Source organism: Xenopus laevis, chromosome 1L, assembly GCF_017654675.1.
Source record: "Xenopus laevis strain J_2021 chromosome 1L, Xenopus_laevis_v10.1, whole genome shotgun sequence".
In the NCBI taxonomy this organism is placed as follows: domain Eukaryota; kingdom Metazoa; phylum Chordata; class Amphibia; order Anura; family Pipidae; genus Xenopus; species Xenopus laevis.
In genome coordinates this window covers 214,538,022-214,554,906 of record NC_054371.1, presented here as the reverse complement: position 1 = coordinate 214,554,906, position 16,885 = coordinate 214,538,022, and the positions used below count along the sequence as shown (strand labels likewise).

The 16,885-nt window shown below is 41.7% G+C and overlaps 1 protein-coding gene across 1 annotated transcript in view; it reads right to left on the bottom strand.

Annotated features, from left to right (window-relative positions):
- Positions 1-16,885, bottom strand: part of lifr.L (LIF receptor subunit alpha L homeolog) — a 69,630-nt gene that overhangs the window by 36,436 nt on the left and 16,309 nt on the right. The window contains exons 2-3 of the mRNA XM_018266325.2: positions 7,941-8,093; positions 1,101-1,218 (exon numbers count right to left, since the gene is read on the bottom strand). Coding sequence (XP_018121814.1) covers positions 1,101-1,218; positions 7,941-8,022 — 200 coding nt within the window. The 5' untranslated portion in view covers positions 8,023-8,093. The remainder of the gene's footprint in view (positions 1-1,100; positions 1,219-7,940; positions 8,094-16,885) is intronic.

Sequence of the window (16,885 nt, the reverse complement as noted above, 5' to 3'; positions counted from 1 at the left end):
GACACATTATCCAGAATGCTATGAAACCAGCACCGCAATGTAATTAAACAAACATCTATGTATTCGTGTATAATTATCTGTAATACAAAACAACGTCTGGTGTTCCTAACCCAAAATAAATCAATGTTGATGGCAAAACGATGACATTGGGTTGTCTGACCCTTTACATGCCAGCAAGCTACAGATATTATATGCAGACAGTTCACTACCGACTGTTTTTCCACCCAATAAAAGAATGTACTTCTAGCATATAAAACTTGTGCCAGCCTGGGTATAAATGGCTCTGCCCGACTCCTCTGCAAACTTTCACCCTCCCTCAAAAAATCAACAGATTGCCATGCCAAGCATGTAGGCACAGTCAGTCCAACAAAATAACCTGAACCCTACCCAACAACAGGATTTCTATAAAGTAAAGCCACAGCTAAAGGCCAGTCTCGCTCTCTCTTGTAACAATCAGTTTCCTTTACATCCCTCTCATTCTGCCACTAGGGGTCACTGTTATTTAAGTTGAAGGAGCAGCATTTTTTGTTTTTTAGGGTAGGGGTTTGCAGAATCTTAATTGAGAGCAGGACAATTATGGATAAATAGCTGCCTGTACAGGTTCTATATTCAAACGTTTATGCCTTATAGAGTATTATAAACCTAATACATTTAGAATTATTGCTATTTAAGCAGCACAGGCTTAGAAAGGGCAAGCTAGGGGTAACATGATAACTTGTTAGTGATATGTAAGGTTAGCGTGGGTGTTAGACAAGAGTAACGGCTATAGCTCCATGCCATGTCTGTATAAAGGTGAAACTGCAAGGGGTGCACATTCACATGCTACTTATGTTACCAACAGGCTGCGTGCAGCATGAATATACACCTGTATTCTGTATCAATACTCATTATACTCATGTAAATAACATGCTGCATACAGCATGAGCATGTAGCTGTATGATTACTATTGGTAATATACTCTTGTAACTAGCAAGAGCATACAGCATGAACACACACCTCCGCTATGTGTATTACTACTCTTTATTTTATGACCATGTCTGTACTTAGCCTACACTTAGTAATGCACCAGAGTAGTACGTACTACATGGATAATAACTCACCTATAGCAAATCTGATATAGAATGTCCGACTTTGTAGTGTTTGGTGCAACCCAGGAGCAGACGGCAGTCTCTAGATTGTGGGTGAAGCATTGTAGGTTCTGAAAAAATCCTGATGAATCTGAAACAGCAGAAGTGTAGCATCAGAACAACAAGGAGCAGTCACAGCAGTAACAAGAGATTATATTCTATTGGCAGTTTACAAACCAGAGGAATCCAAACAAGTGCCTCCTGCTATTGCTGAGCTTCAGCCACTCTCAAGACACTACTGATGATTCTCAGTTATTAGTCGCTTGAGGCCCACAAAGACTTGCTGCAGTGTCCAAAACAAGACTAAAGGCGGTCATACACTGTAAGATTCGCTCATTTGGCTAGGTCGCCAAACAAGCGAATCTTCCCTCAGACAGGCCCACATTGGGAGGGCGATGTCGTGGTAATGAAATCGTTTGGCCCTAGGGCTAAACAATCCCATTACAATGAAGGGGATACGAAAAGTCGGAGCAAGGACCGCATCTATGAGCCTATACAGTCCTCGATCCGACAGAAAAATCAAGCCTCCCTGAGCAAAATCTGCCCGCTTTTTGGTCAGATACCGATCGGGGAGGCCTGTCGGAAGGCCCCATACACGTACAGATAAACTGACAAATTGGTCTAAAGGACCCGAATCGGCATCTTGAATCTGCCCGTTTATGGCCACCTTTAATCTACCCAATAATGGAACAAAATGTCATTCTAAGCAACAATCTAGCAGAAACCAGCTATTGAACAAGCCCGGAGGAGCACTGGATTCTGCTACATGAATTCAAGAGTCAGAACCAAAGAACAGAAAGGGACAGAGGCATAACTGTGGGGGTCAACATCCTCTGGAGATGCTGGTGGCTCAGAGTGGGCTGGCAGGAGGCAAGGGGTGGGCGGCTAGGTGGTGGAGAGTGGGCAGACAGGCAGGGGGGGCTGATAAGGGATCTCTGTGCAATGGGCCCCTCTCTAAAAAAAAATTCTGGGGGGCCTGGCAACCACTAGCTACACCGCTGGAAAGGGATAAACAAATCCAGGCTGGGGTTGCCTTGGGAAAAAATCCAGTTTTCCCAAGGCAACCCCAGCCCTTTAGCAGTAAAGATCTGTGTCTCCAAAGATGCCCCAGTAGCTCCCCATCTTCTTTTCTGCTGATTCACTGCACATGCTCTGTGCTCTCTCATTTACTGAGCTTAGGGACCCACTCACAATATACAGTACATATAGAATAGAAATGGCACAATATAAGTCTGATTAGTAATTAATACAGATAATTACTACATGGCAGCGCAGAAACCAGTGCAATTAGCATTAGAATTTAATAATCAGCCCTGTAGCGTCAGCTTATATTACAGACCAAACTCATTTTCTGCTTGATAATTAGTGACGAGCCCTAAGCTTAGCTTCTCAACAGCTGCTCAGAGCCCTCTGAGCATGTGAGTGTCACAGACACTTTCCAAGATGGTGAACCCTGTGATAGGTTTGAAGTCCTGGATCATTGCTGCTATTGAGAAGCTGAACTTTATAAGTTCAGTATATAAAATATGACATTTTGGCCATATTCATTATTAGGGTTTAGTTCTCCTTTAAGCAAAGAAGGTTTTGGGAGGAGACTTCTGATGGACACTGCAGCAAGGCTTTGTGGGCATATTTGGGCCACTGTTCAGGGGCCTGAAGCAGGCAGAGGCCGAATAATACAGGTCCTCTAGGGGTATGAAGGGGCCCTCTGATTTCTGATGGAAATCATTCAGCATAATTCAGTTTAGGGTCCCTTAGCACAAAAAAAAGTTACACCTATAGCCTGGGCCGACACTTTGATCATTTAACCTTTAATGTTTTTTTTAACCCTTATTAATACTCAGTATTAAATATACTGGCCCACAAGCTCCCAGTTACACACTAGTAGTATAACATTCCAATATCCCTTACTGACAAAACTTGCTGCCTTTACACTCATACGCAGCAGCATACACAGAGACACACACACACACACTTTCCTGGTAAAAACACAAATCATTTAACATGTAGATCTAGGAACGTTCCCATTTGATCTTGGAACAAGGTCTATTTTTGAACTGGCAGAAGCAGAGAACTGATTCACACTGATTTATGGCTTTTCTAATGACATGCCTGTGTGTGACTAAATGTTTATACTGCAGTGAGGATGTTGAAAGTGGTTGCAACTGAGGATTAAGCTGGAATGCAAGAAAACAACATTAAAAAAAATGCTTATCTGTGTCAACGCACAACCATGTTGGGCTCTTGTGAGCAATCTACTTGTCAATTAGTGTACTGTGAGTTCATCAGTACAAGTTGGATACAGACAGGCAAAAGAACAGAATAAAGTCCTAGCAAATGTACTCTTACCCCACACAATGATTTGGCAACTAGAGGCAAAGATGGGTCTTTATGGGTCTAGGAAAAATGTATATCCCTACACTGAGCTCAAAGAAAAGCAGCTTTAGGCTAGGGCCAGACGAAGCAGAAATCAGCCTGCCGAAAAAAAATTATAGTTCTCTGGGAAGGGAGTGTGACTGTGGGATAGCAAGTATATTAGGGAGAGATGGTGCCTATAGTAACAGTGGGATAATAGTCTCTGGGAAGGGAGTGTGACTGTAGGATAGCAGGTATAGTAGGGAGAGATGGTGCCTATAGTAACAGTGGGATAATAGTCTCTGGGAAGGGAGTGTGACTGTGGGATAGCAGGTATAGTAGGGAGAGATGGTGCCTATAGTAACAGTGGATAATAGTCTCTGGGAAGGGACTGTGGCTGTGGGATAGCAGGTATAGTAGGGAGAGATGGTGTCTATAGTAACAGTGGGATAATAGTCTCTGGGAAGGGAGTGTGACTGTGGGATAGCAGGTATAGTAGGGAGAGATGGTGCCTATAGTAACAGTGGATAATAGTCTCAGGGAAGGGAGTGTGACTGTGGGATAGCAGGTATAATAGAGAGAGATGGTGCCTATAGTAAAAGTGGGATAATAGTCTCTGGGAAGGGAGTGTAACTGTGGGATAGCAGGTATAGTATGGAGAGATGGTGTCTATAGTAACAGTGGGATAATAGTCTCTGGGAAGGGAGTGTGACTGTGGGATAGCAGGTATAGTAGGGAGAGATGGTGCCTATAGTAACAGTGGATAATAGTCTCAGGGAAGGGAGTGTGACTGTGGGATAGCAGGTATAATAGAGAGAGATGGTGCCTATAGTAAAAGTGGGATAATAGTCTCTGGGAAGGGAGTGTGACTGTGGGATAGCAGGTATAGTATGGAGAGATGGTGTCTATAGTAACAGTGGGATAATAGTCTCTGGGAAGGGAGTGTAACTGTGGGATAGCAGGTATAGTAGGGAGAGATGGTGCCTATAGTAACAGTGGATAATAGTCTCTGGGAAGGGAGTGTGACTGTGGGATAGCAGGTATAGTAGGGAGAGATGGTGCCTATAGTAACAGTGGGATAATAGTCTCTGGGAAGGGAGTGTGACTGTGGGATAGCAGGTATAGTATGGAGAGATGGTGCCTATAGTAACAGTGGATAATAGTCTCTGGGAAGCGAGTGTGACTGTGGGATAGCAGGTATAGTAGGGAGAGATGGTGTCTATAGTAACAGTGGATAATAGTCTCTGGGAAGGGAGTGTGACTGTGGGATAGCAGGTATAGTAGGGAGAGATGGTACCTATAGTAACAGTGGGATAATAGTCTCTGGGAAGGGAGTGTAACTGTGGGATAGCAGGTATAGTAGGGAGAGATGGTGCCTATAGTAACAGTGGGATAATAATCTCTGTGATCAGTTTCGGCCTTGGTGAAGTAAACGCCCATCTGTTCATATAAGTGGTTCCTGATTGGCTGAAGTTGATTGGTTGCTATGGGAAGCCCTGTCCTATAAGATCACAGGATACAGACATGTTTCTCACAAATGACTGAGGAGATTGTTAGAGGGAAAACATTGCATTCTACTGTGTTACTTTGGAATGATGGCCACTTGGTGATTACAAATTACACATGCTTTTCTGTCCCTCTCTAGCCCCGCATACCAGTAGTAGATCAGTAACTAGTAGAGAACCAGGGAAGCATAAATACAGTCAAGTAGAAGCATGTTACTAAATAAGTCATAAATCACTGGGGCTCGTTTTTGTCAGGTTTATATTCTTTTAATTCCCTGTGACTCACATTAGAAAATGATTGCAGTGTGTATTCAAAAAGATACAGATTTAAATTCTCGCCAGACACAGTGTAGTGAAGCAGCAGGGCACAGTTTAGCCATACAGCACCATTATTGCCTTCAGGAACTACAACTCCCATAATGCCGAGTGCTGTTGTTCAGAGCACTTGTCCCAATAAAACTAGGGTTTTATTTTACCACAGTGGATTTATGATGATGTTACAGCAGTGTGACTGGCTTTTATGTTAACCACTTTCCTGCGCTCGATACTTTCCCATTTACCTAAGTGCAGATTTACCGGCACTGGTTTTCATTTTTTACTTTAATGGTTGTTTTTCATTCTAATTCTATGTGTTGCCTCACAGTAATAAGTCCCTACAGCTGAACAGATTTTCTTCCTTTGCGGTCACACTAAGCAGAGACTTCTCAGCGGAAACAGATGGCTTCCAAATGGACAAATCTACCATTTACCAGCCGCAGAAAATTGCAATTTGCTTTGCGAGGATGCATTAAATGGAGAATGTACCCTATTTGGACCGTGTCTCTGGCTTCCCTTTACCTTCCCTTGAACAGACAGCTGAGTGTGATAGGATGGCTTTGTACCTAGAATTATTATTATTGGTATTATTATTGATAACATGGCCCCTGTCCCTGCATAATTACTTTTATATATAAGGGAGGAGACCATATGCTTCATTTGTTCAGCAGAGTTATTCTCCTTTGTAATGGCAAAAATATTCAGATCTGCACTCGCCCTTACCTGCTCCTTCTTCCGAAAGGGGTGGGGGGCAGCCACCGGGGACACTATCCAGCCAACAAAGGGGTAAGCTATCAGGAGCACAGCCACTGCATGCAAATCAAAAGTTCTGTGTGTGTGCTGCTGGTAGCAATGCTGATCCACATGCAAAATCATGGCCCCTTTCTTTGGTCTCCCACTGGACCTGTGGCTAAACCCAAATTGTCTGGCCATCCTGATATTATCCAATCAGGTTGCCAACTAAAGGCACCATCCCTCCTTACTATACCTGCTATTCCACAGCCACAGCCCCTTCCCAGAGACTATTATCCCACTGTTACTATAGGCACCATCTCTCCCTACTATACCTGCTATCCCACAGTCACACTCCCTTCCCAAAGACTATTATCCACTGTTACTATAGGCACCATCTCTCCCTACTATACCTGCTATCCCACAGTTACACTCCCTTCCCAGAGACTATTATCCCACTGTTACTATAGGCACCATCTCTCCCTACTATACCTGCTATCCCACAGTCACACTCCCTTCCCAGAGACTATTATCCCACTGTTACTATAGGCACCATCTCTCCCTACTATACCTGCTATCCCACAGTCACACTCCCTTCCCAGAGACTATTATCCCACTGTTGCTATAGGCACAATCTCTCCCTACTATACCTGCTATCCCACAGTCACACTCCCTTCCCAGAGATTATTATCCACTGTTACTATAGGCACCATCTCTCCCTACTATACCTGCTATCCCACAGTCACACTCCCTTCCCAGAGACTATTATCCCACTGTTACTATAGGCACCATCTCTCCCTACTATACCTGCTATCCCACAGTCACACTCCCTTCCCAGAGACTATTATCCCACTGTTACTATATGCACCATCTCTCCCTACTATACCTGCTATCCCACAGTCACACTCCCTTCCCAGAGACTATTATCCCACTGTTACTATAGGCACCATCTTTCCCTACTATACCTGCTATCTCACAGCCACAGTCCCTTCCCAGAGACTATTATCCTACTTCTACTATAGGCACCATCTCTCCCTACTATACCTGCTATCCTACAGACACACTCCCTTCCCAGAGACTATTATCCCCACTGTTACTATAGTCACCATCTCTCCCTACTATACCTGCTATCCTACAGTCACACTCCATTCCCAGAGACTTTTATCCCACTGTTACTATAGACACCATCTCTCCCCACTATACCTGCTATCCCACAGCCACAGCCCATTCTCAGAGACTATTATCCCACTGTTACTATAATATAGGCTACAAACAAAGGTTCCACTCGCACACCCTGGCCTACAGCTCGATGCCTGGTGCTCGGTGATGGAGAGGTCGGCACCCTCCGAAATGTACAATCGAACATTGACAAAGGGGTTTACCCCGGAACGTTGCATTTTTTCTGCTGAATAAATACGCAAGGGCTTGGCCCTGCTTGCACCTGCCTTTGAGTGCCAGTGATTCCTGTTCGACTATAATATAGGCACCATCTCTCCCTACAGTACCTGCTATCACACCAGTGAGGGCTGTTTTTTCCAGTAATCAGTGTTCCTGTAAAAAAAAAAAAAAAGAAGAAAAAAAGGCACCATGGCCGATGGTGGATTGAATTCAGTGGGAGATGCAAACTACCACCCCCAAGTTTTCTTGTCCTTTAAAATTCTGCTTTGGAATGGGGAGGGGGCTACACATCCCACTCCTATTATGGAGCCAGGAGATTACCATTCAGGGCTATATAGGCACAATTCAGAGCATTTGCCACCTGTTCAAACTGAAAACACAAAAATGTGGATTTTTTTTATCCTGAAATCTGTAACATTTTGCATTTTATTTGCCCTAACAACTGTGGCAAGAAATAATGTATAGGAATTAAACAACAACCCAAGCAGGACGAGAAGGGTGCACTCACCTTGTTCCTGACTCTTGGCGAGACTGGACACCCAGCAGAAAACCACTGCAAGAAGAAGGCAGCAATGCAGCTTGTTCTTCATTCTCCTATCAAGTCTGTCTCCCTGCAGCTGCCAGAGCTTATGTCAGCCAGAAAGTCGGCCTCATCTCCCACCTGTTAAAGATAAACTGTTAGTTAGGCCCGTTTAATGGAATATGTTCATTCACGTGAAGAGAGTACAGACTGCTGTGCCAGAGCTGTATAAAATTGCATAAAATGTATAAAACATTCTTATGAGATTCACTAAGTCACCAACAACTTTGTTATCACAAAAGACGGAGTAGGTTAAGGGGCCCATGCAGCTAGCAAACTAGGGGCCCTTTGTTATGCAAAAACATATTGACTCTAGACCTCTAACAGCAAAAAGCATTTTAAAGAAAAGTAACACCAAAAAAATGAAAGTGCTTTTCAGGAATGACAATATAATGCACTGTTGCCCTGCACTGGTAAAACTGTTGTGTTTGCTTCAGAAATACAACTATAGTTTATATAAACAACCTGCTGTTTAGCCATGGGGGCAGCCATTCAAGCACAGGATACACAGTAGAGAACAGATAAATTCTGAAGAATCCCATTGTATACTACAGGGCTTATCTGATATTTGCTGTGTAACCTGAGCCTTTTCTCATTTTCAGCCAATGGCTACACAGCAGCTTGTTTCTATAAACTACAATAGAGCTTCTGAAGCTCAATACACCAGTTGTACTAGTGCAGGGCAACGATACATTATATTTCCATTACTTTAAAAAACTTAAATTTGTTGGTGTTACTGTTCCTTTAACATACTTATATAAGAGGCATGAGCAAAATGGCGCCCTGGGATAAACACAATGGGTTTTCCTGCTTTCATCCACATGTCCTACACAATATGCCTACAAGTGGAAAACATATGCTTCAGATTAATATTGTTTATGAGAAAAACAAAATTATAATTTTAACCATCTATCTTCTCCAGATGTTACTAAACTACCAGTCCCATCATCCCTATGGGAATAGACGTTTCAGACATTTCTTCTCAATAGATTGTTTGCTTTCAGCAGGTCACAAGCCACATACTGCCAAAGTGCATTCATGGACTGCTGTCCAAAATCTAGGTCTTCCCATCTCACAGCTGTTTGGTGTGATTGGATATTTACTATTTTGGATCCCCGAATCCTTTGTGAAATATTTGGCCGAATACAAAACCGCATCCGAATTTGAATATGCAATTTAGGAGCCAAAGTGATTTCATGCACTGCGGTCCAAGATCTATGTCCTCCCATCTCACAGCTGTTCGGTGTGATTTGACATTTACTATTTTGGATCCCCGAATCCTTTGTGAAATATTCAGCCTAACACCGAACCGCATCCGAATTTGAATATGCAATTTAGGGGAGGGAAAGGAAATAGTGACAAAAAAAAAATTCTTATTTCCCTGTTTTCTGACAGGGTTCGGATTCGGTTAGGCCAGGCACAAAGATTTGGCTGAATCCAAATCTTGCTGAAAAAGGCAGAATCCTGGCTGAAACCTAAACCGAATCCGGGATTCCGTGCATCCATAATATTTACCCTCTTTAGGGTTTTCTTTCTGTAAGATGGTCTTTCTGTAATTTAGTTTGCCATACCTTAAAGTCTGCAAATAATTATTTAAACATTAACGGGGTGGTTCACCTTTCAGTTGACTTCTAGTATGTGATAGAATGACCGATTCCTATCAACTTTGCAATCGGTTTTCATTTCTTAATTCTAACAGTTTTGTAAATATTTGCCTTTCTCTTCTGCAGGGAGAGTGAGAGAAAGAGAAAGTGAGAGAACATGAAGACATGCCCTTGAGGTATTGTGAAAAACAGAAGCCAGTTGATTAAGAGACCTTGCACTTTATTTTATTTTTTTTGTTCCATGAAATATATGCCCATAGTTTTTATGGAAAACTCCACAGCAGAAGCAGGTAGCAATATTTGTTATTTCAAGAGTCAATCAATAGAACAGAAACGGATAAACAAACAGGACTTTCAGTAATAATTACATTTACAAATAGTCGTCGATCTATAAACTATACACCTGGGCTCAGCTAGAGCACAATAAAAAGAAAACTAATTCTGCCTTTTCTGGAAGTAGCAGCTCTGTATAAACAAACCCACCCCTTCCCTAAATGGTTAACTTTGTGAGGACTTTGAGATAAAGAAACAAAGAAGCCAAGAGTAAGAGAAACCCTAACCATTACTCAGTTCAATTCTTGGTATGGCATTAACAGAATAGAGTAAAAATAACAAGTGACCCTAGCAACCCGGACAGCATTATAAGTTTCCCTTTGTAGGGAACAAACTATTCCCAAACCTGTAGTAAATACAACCAGCCGCAGCAATGCTAAGATTCCCTTTATCTGCATCATGCCGATTGCTAATTTAAGAGCAAACTTTTCCATTGATATAAATACACATGTAAAAACTAGAAGATGTTAAACCATACTGGACAAGCACGGGCTACGGTGGCAATTAATCATCTTAATATCCTTGTAAATATCCTGGCGAGACTCTTTACTAGACTAATCATGTTAATGTGCCGGAACGTTTATTTGGATATACTTCAATGATGTCTGTCCTGCAAATAGCAGGGCTACAGGAGCATCCGACAATTTACTTGCTAAAAAACAAATACAAACCATGGGCTAATGGTATAAGGGATTGAAAAACAGAGCAGTGCCCACCCAAAACTGCCTCTGCTGTTAATTTTGCTTGCAAGAGGGCAATCAGACCAGTCCCTAGATCAACTTCGGACTATGAGCTAATTTCAGTATCTTTCTAATTTTCTTTTGCCATCAAACTTCCTGAGGCTAATAAATCTATCTAATGAATCGGCCAGTACAACCACAATTTGGCATGATAGGATGGAACTTTTCCTCTTCCAATCAGAATGAACGCCCTTGTGTCAGCCTATTATTATTATTAACATGTATTTATATAGCGCCAACATATTGCGTAGCACTGTGCCTACTGGTAAATAATTCATCTTCCCAGTGCATAAATAAACCGCCTGCATTAGGGACTTCTGTTTGTCTGTAAATCAAAGGGTGAATGGAGGGGGTTGTTTATGCAGAAATACACAAAAAGGGGCACTGTGGGAGCAATCCAAACCTAAGTAAAATATATATTAAATAAAGTACCCCCTAAAATATAAGGATACTATAAGTCACCGAGGAGTTTCATGACCATATAAAAGAACGAGGCAGAAGGTCATGGAACTCCAGGGTTAGTTCTAATATCCTCATATTTCCCAACAAGGGTACTTTATTTATTATAATACACAAGTTTTAGTGAGTCATGTGACAAAAATTACATCACTACTCACTGTTTATAACTGATGACATCACTAGTCACCGGTTATATGGATATAATTTACAAGATCTAAATGGCTTTTGTGTATTAGATAAGTATAGTGAAAGTGAATGGAGAAATTATACAGGTTGGCACAATACTGAACTAACAAGAATGTGGTGCATTTAAAAAATGTTTATACAGAAAAGCCTTACACGTTTCATGCCTAAAGAGCACTTGATCATGAGCCGGTGATTAAGTGCGCTTTAGGCACGATACATGTAAAGGTGGCCATACATATAGAGATCCGCTTGTTTGGCAAAATGATGGAGTGGATCTCTCCCCGATATGCCCACCTTCAAGGTCGGTTGGATCATAATGCAGCAGCAATACCGGTGGTCGGATCGCGGGACCGCATCAACAAACATGCAGTCCACGATCCAACGGGATTTTTACCCCTGCCTGATCGACATCTGGCCTACTCTCAGCCAGATATCGATCGGGGAAGCCTGTCGGGGGGGGGCAAACTCACGGGCTAATAAACTGTCGACAGTAGGCAGCTTTTATCGGCCACTGTATGGCCACCTTAATGTTTTTTGTATAATGCTTTTTTTTTTTAAAATAGACCACTTTCTTGTTAGTCCAATATTGTGCCAACCTGTTGACATTTCCATTGACATTTCCGGCTGAAGGCTTCGAGGTGTGTGCACTATCCATCGTGCGGCGCTCGATTTCTCCTCCCTGCCTTCTATAGGAGATAGCCAGGGAGGAGAAATCGAGTGCCGCACGATGGATCGTCGCCCTGCCGCCGTTTCTGAAGAGGAGCGCATGCAGAGAATCTGTAAATAATTTCTTAATAAAGACTTAGTTAAAACTGCCTTGGTGTTTTTTTTCGTTAAGTAGAATATAATTTTTTTAACTTTTTTTTTATGTTACTGGTGCTTTAATAGGCAGCCAATTAAAACAGAGATAAAACAGATTCAATTCAGTAAAAAAAAGGTAAAAAACCATGGACGAGATTTAATTTGAGATGCAATTCAATACAGAAAAACTGTTTATCACTGTTTATTGAAGTCTATGGGAAAAAAACTAAAACTGAATTAGGAGAAAAGTTTTTTTCTCCTCGAATTGAATCTCGTCCATGAGTTTTCACGTGATAAAACCATGAGATAACATTTTCTCACTGTGGCCCAATGCAGGAGGAAATTCTCTAAAGTGAATTAATTAGTATCCCAGTGTTTCCCAGATTCTGTATTATTATTATTATTATTATTATTATGCTGCTTATTTAGACAAGCAGACATCCATGCAATAACTTGCACAGCAGTAACATCCTAGGGATTCATTTGTTTTGACTTGTTGTTTAACACAATGTCCCAAAGCACTAGGCAAGGAAGCCTCTCACTCTGACTCGAGGCGAATGGGCCGTTTCATCAGGCAAGAGAGAGCAACAGATGTGCCCTGAGCCTGGGTCCAATTCTACATCTGCTAAATAAACCAAGGATAAATGTCAACAAAACTAATATTCTGTTTATTCAACAGGAAAAGTCCTATTATTACATACCCAAATGCATCATAAAAGCTTCCTGGCAGAATCCATCCAAAAATGTTTTTTTCTTGCCTAATGAAAGAAGATGCACGTCTTTCCAATATACAGTAATTAAATGGGGTGGTTCACCTTTAAGTTAACTTTTAGCATGTTCTAGAACAACCAATTCTAAGCAACCTTTCAATAGGTCTTTATTATTTATTTTGTATAGGTTTTTAATTATTGGCCTTGCTCTTCTGACTCTTTTAAACTTTCAGATGAGGGTCACTGACCCCATCTAAAAACAAATGCTCTGCAACGCTTCAATTGTATTGTTATTGATCCTTTTTTTTTTTTACTCATCTTTCTATTCAGGCCATCCCTTATTCATATTCCAGTCTCTTATTCAAATCAGTGCATGGTTGCTAGGGGGAATTTGGACCCTAGCAACCTGATTGCTGAAACTACAAACTGGAGAGCTGCTGAATACAAAGCTAAATAACTCAAAAACCACAAATAATAAAAAGTGAAAATCAATTGCAAATTGTCTCGGAATATCACTCTCTATATCATACTAAAAGTTGATTCAGAGGTGGACAACCCCTTTAACTGTTAGTATGTTATAGGATGGCTAATTCTAAGCAACTTTTCAATTGCCCTTCATTTTTTCTTATTTATAGTTGAATTATTTGCCTTCTGCTTCTCACTTTTTCCATCTTTCAAATGGGGGTCACCGACACAATGCTCAAAGGAAAAGTCGCCGGGCCGGTGCAAACTATGAAGCAGGGGAGCACTGGCCAAGGGAAGGAAGTAGCAAATCACTGGGGGGGTCTCTAATAGCAAAGAAAGGTTTTTGGCCATTGTACCGTCATCCTCCCCACCCTCCAACGTGTCAGAGAGGAAATTCTAGCCATATGCATGTAAATATAGTTATCCTCTGAATTCCTTTGCACGGGACTAATTACTTGTCTAATTTTGCCCAGGAATGTGTTTTTTTAAGGAAATGTACAAAGCTTGTGTAGTGGAAATTGTGAATTCCAAAGTCACCAAAGCTTCCTCACTTGTAACACTTCCAAGGAATAATACATTGCTGTAAGGCAGCCAGGACATCTGGTAGACATGTTACATTAATGGTTTCTCAGGACAGAGACAAGAGATGAATACAAATATGGAGTTTAGGGAACGAGCTATCAATCTGTGCCTTGCAGCACTGGGAACCCAGGTTTGATTCCAGCCACAGCATTATCCAGGAGTTACAGTAACAAAAGTGTTTTAAAGTAATAAAATTATAAAGCATTATTGCCCTGCACTGGTAAAACTGATGCGTTTTCTTCAGAAACTCTACTATTGTTTATATAAATAAGCTGCTGTGTAGCAATGGGGGCAGCCATTTAAATGAGAAAAGGCTCCGGTTACACAACAGATAGCACATAAGCTCTGTAGAGCATAATGGTGTTATCTGTTATCCCCTATTTAACCTGTGCCATATAGGCTTTTTTCAGTTTCCACCATTGCTACACAGCAGCTTGTTTATATGAACTATAGTAGTGTTTCGGAAGCAAACGCATCAGTTTTACCAGTGCAGGGCAACACTACATGATATTTTCATTCCTTTATTACACTTTAATTTTTGGTGTTACTGTTCCTTTAACTGGGAGTCTGCGTGGGTTTCCTATAAATACCTCGGTTTCCGCTCACACTCCAAAACCCACATAGACACATGGAGAACATACAACTCCTGGTTCACTGGCTGGAGTTAAAGGGATGGTTCACCTTTACGGTAAGTTTTAGCATGTTACAGAATGGCTAATTGTGAGCAACTTTTCAATTGGTCTTCATTGTTTGTTTTATTTATTTTTCTCTCTTATTCAAATCAAAGCATGGTTACTAGGATAATTTGGGCCCTAGCAACACGATTGCTGAAATTGCAAACTGGAGAGCTGCTGAATAAAAAGTTAAATAGCTCAAAAAACACAAATAAAAAAAAAAAACCAATTGCAAATTGTATCAGAATATCACCCTCTACCTCATACTAAAAGTTAATTCAAAGGAGAATTCAACTCTAACATTAAAAAAACCCTACCCCCCTACCCTACATAGACCCCCTCCTCCCCCCTGCCTAAGTGTTATCCCGGTCAAATGCCCCTAACGTTTTACTTACCCCTCTGTGCAGATTCAGGCATCGGAGTTCACGGGCGCCATCTTCTTCTCTTCGGTAATCTTCGGAAACGAGACCGTCGGATCGGCGCATGGGCAGTTGGAGCAATTATCTGTATTGCGACAACTGACCATGCGCCGAAAATCACGTAAATTTACGCCAGTCTCATTCCGAAGATTACTGAATCGGCTTAAGACGGTGCCCATAAACTCCGCTGGACAGAATCTGCACTGAGGGGTAAGTAAAGAGGTAGGGGGGGTCTATGTAGGGTAGGAGATTCTCCTTTTAGGGCTAGTCCACACGAGGAGATTCGGGGAGAACTGCCTCAGCGTTTTTCCCCATAGGCTACAATGAAAAGTCGTCTGCGCTAATGCACAAGCGGTGATCCGTTTTCAATAGTCGCCCAAAGTTGCCTCAGTGAGACGAGGCGATTAGTCGCCAGGCGACAAAATCTCCCCGAATCTCCTCGTGTGGCCTTATCCTAAAGGTGAACAACCCCTTTAAACCGAGAGCTCCAAGGAACCAATGCTGACCACTGAGTTGCCATAATATGCAAAACCACGTCAATGCCTTTCCAGTGAAAATCCTCACAATGAGGCCCGTATAAACACGGATCTGCCCGCTAGCATCTCTCTAAATCTAATTTCACTTCAGAAGGAAAAAATTGTCTGATCATCTGCCTCCATTGTTATAAATGTCAATCGACTTGATTAATTGCTGTAGCTTCGCAAAAAACGTTGGGCCTTGGGGAGCTGCCAGATGAGATCTGCTGCCACCTGTATCCCGGGCTTTGCTCCCAGCGCTGGCACACAAAGGATCCATTCAAGCAAAGCGCTCCCTGTGCAGTCTGTTTATGTAATACAGATTCAACAGGGAAACATCACGGCACTCGGTGTGGAAAAGTCTTTGCAATCGCTCAAGCAACGAGAGAATTGCTTTAATTACCCACAGTGGCATAATTACATGGTATCACCCTGCCCTGGCTTTGATTCGTCCTTACAGTGGTACGTCCCACTTCTGGGCCCCAAGTAAAATCACACGATGCTTGATTCTTGGCAGTTATTTTGTATTGCTACAGTCAGACACCTTTCTCTGTCTACAGCCACGTCTGATTATTTATTATTATTATTAGCTGCTATTTATATAATAACAATGTGCTGTTTGTTTAGTCATTCACATCATTTACTGCCCCTACAACTGTGATTAGGGACTGGGTATGGCTGGGACCGGTTATCCAGTGTGCACAAGACTTGGAGTGTTCTGCATAATGGATCTTTCCATAATTTGGATCTCCATACTTTGGGGTGGTTATTTTACGAAGCCTCAATTTTTTGTGGTCGAGGTTTTTTGGACAAAAACTTGAATTTTTAGAGGAAAGAAAAACTCTCAATTTTTGAGAATTTTTCAAGATTTATTATACCCCAAAGGTGCAAAAAGTGAAACCTGTCGAGGTCATGTAGAAGTCAATAGCAGATGTCCCTTTTACAATTTGAAGATACAGGTATGGGACCTGTTATCCAGAATGCTCGGGACCTGGGGTTTTCCAGATAACGGATCTTTCCGTAATTTGGATCTTCCTACCCTATGTCTACTAGAAAATCATGTAAACATTAAATAAACCCAATAGGCTGGAGTTACTTCCAAGATGGATTAATTATATCTTAGTTGGGATCAAGTACAAGGTACTGTTTTATTAGTACAGAGAAAAAGAAAATCATTTTTAAAAATTTGAATTATTTGGATAAAATGGAGTCTATGGGAGATGGCCTTTCCGTAATTCGGAACTTTCTGGATAACAGGTTTCCGGATAACGGATCCCATACCTGTATCATGATCTGCACTGGGTTGCGTCTGATAAAAAATTCAGGGGTTTTGGTTGATAAACGATAAAGAAACAAGTTTTCGCTTGATTTTATCAGGTTTTTCC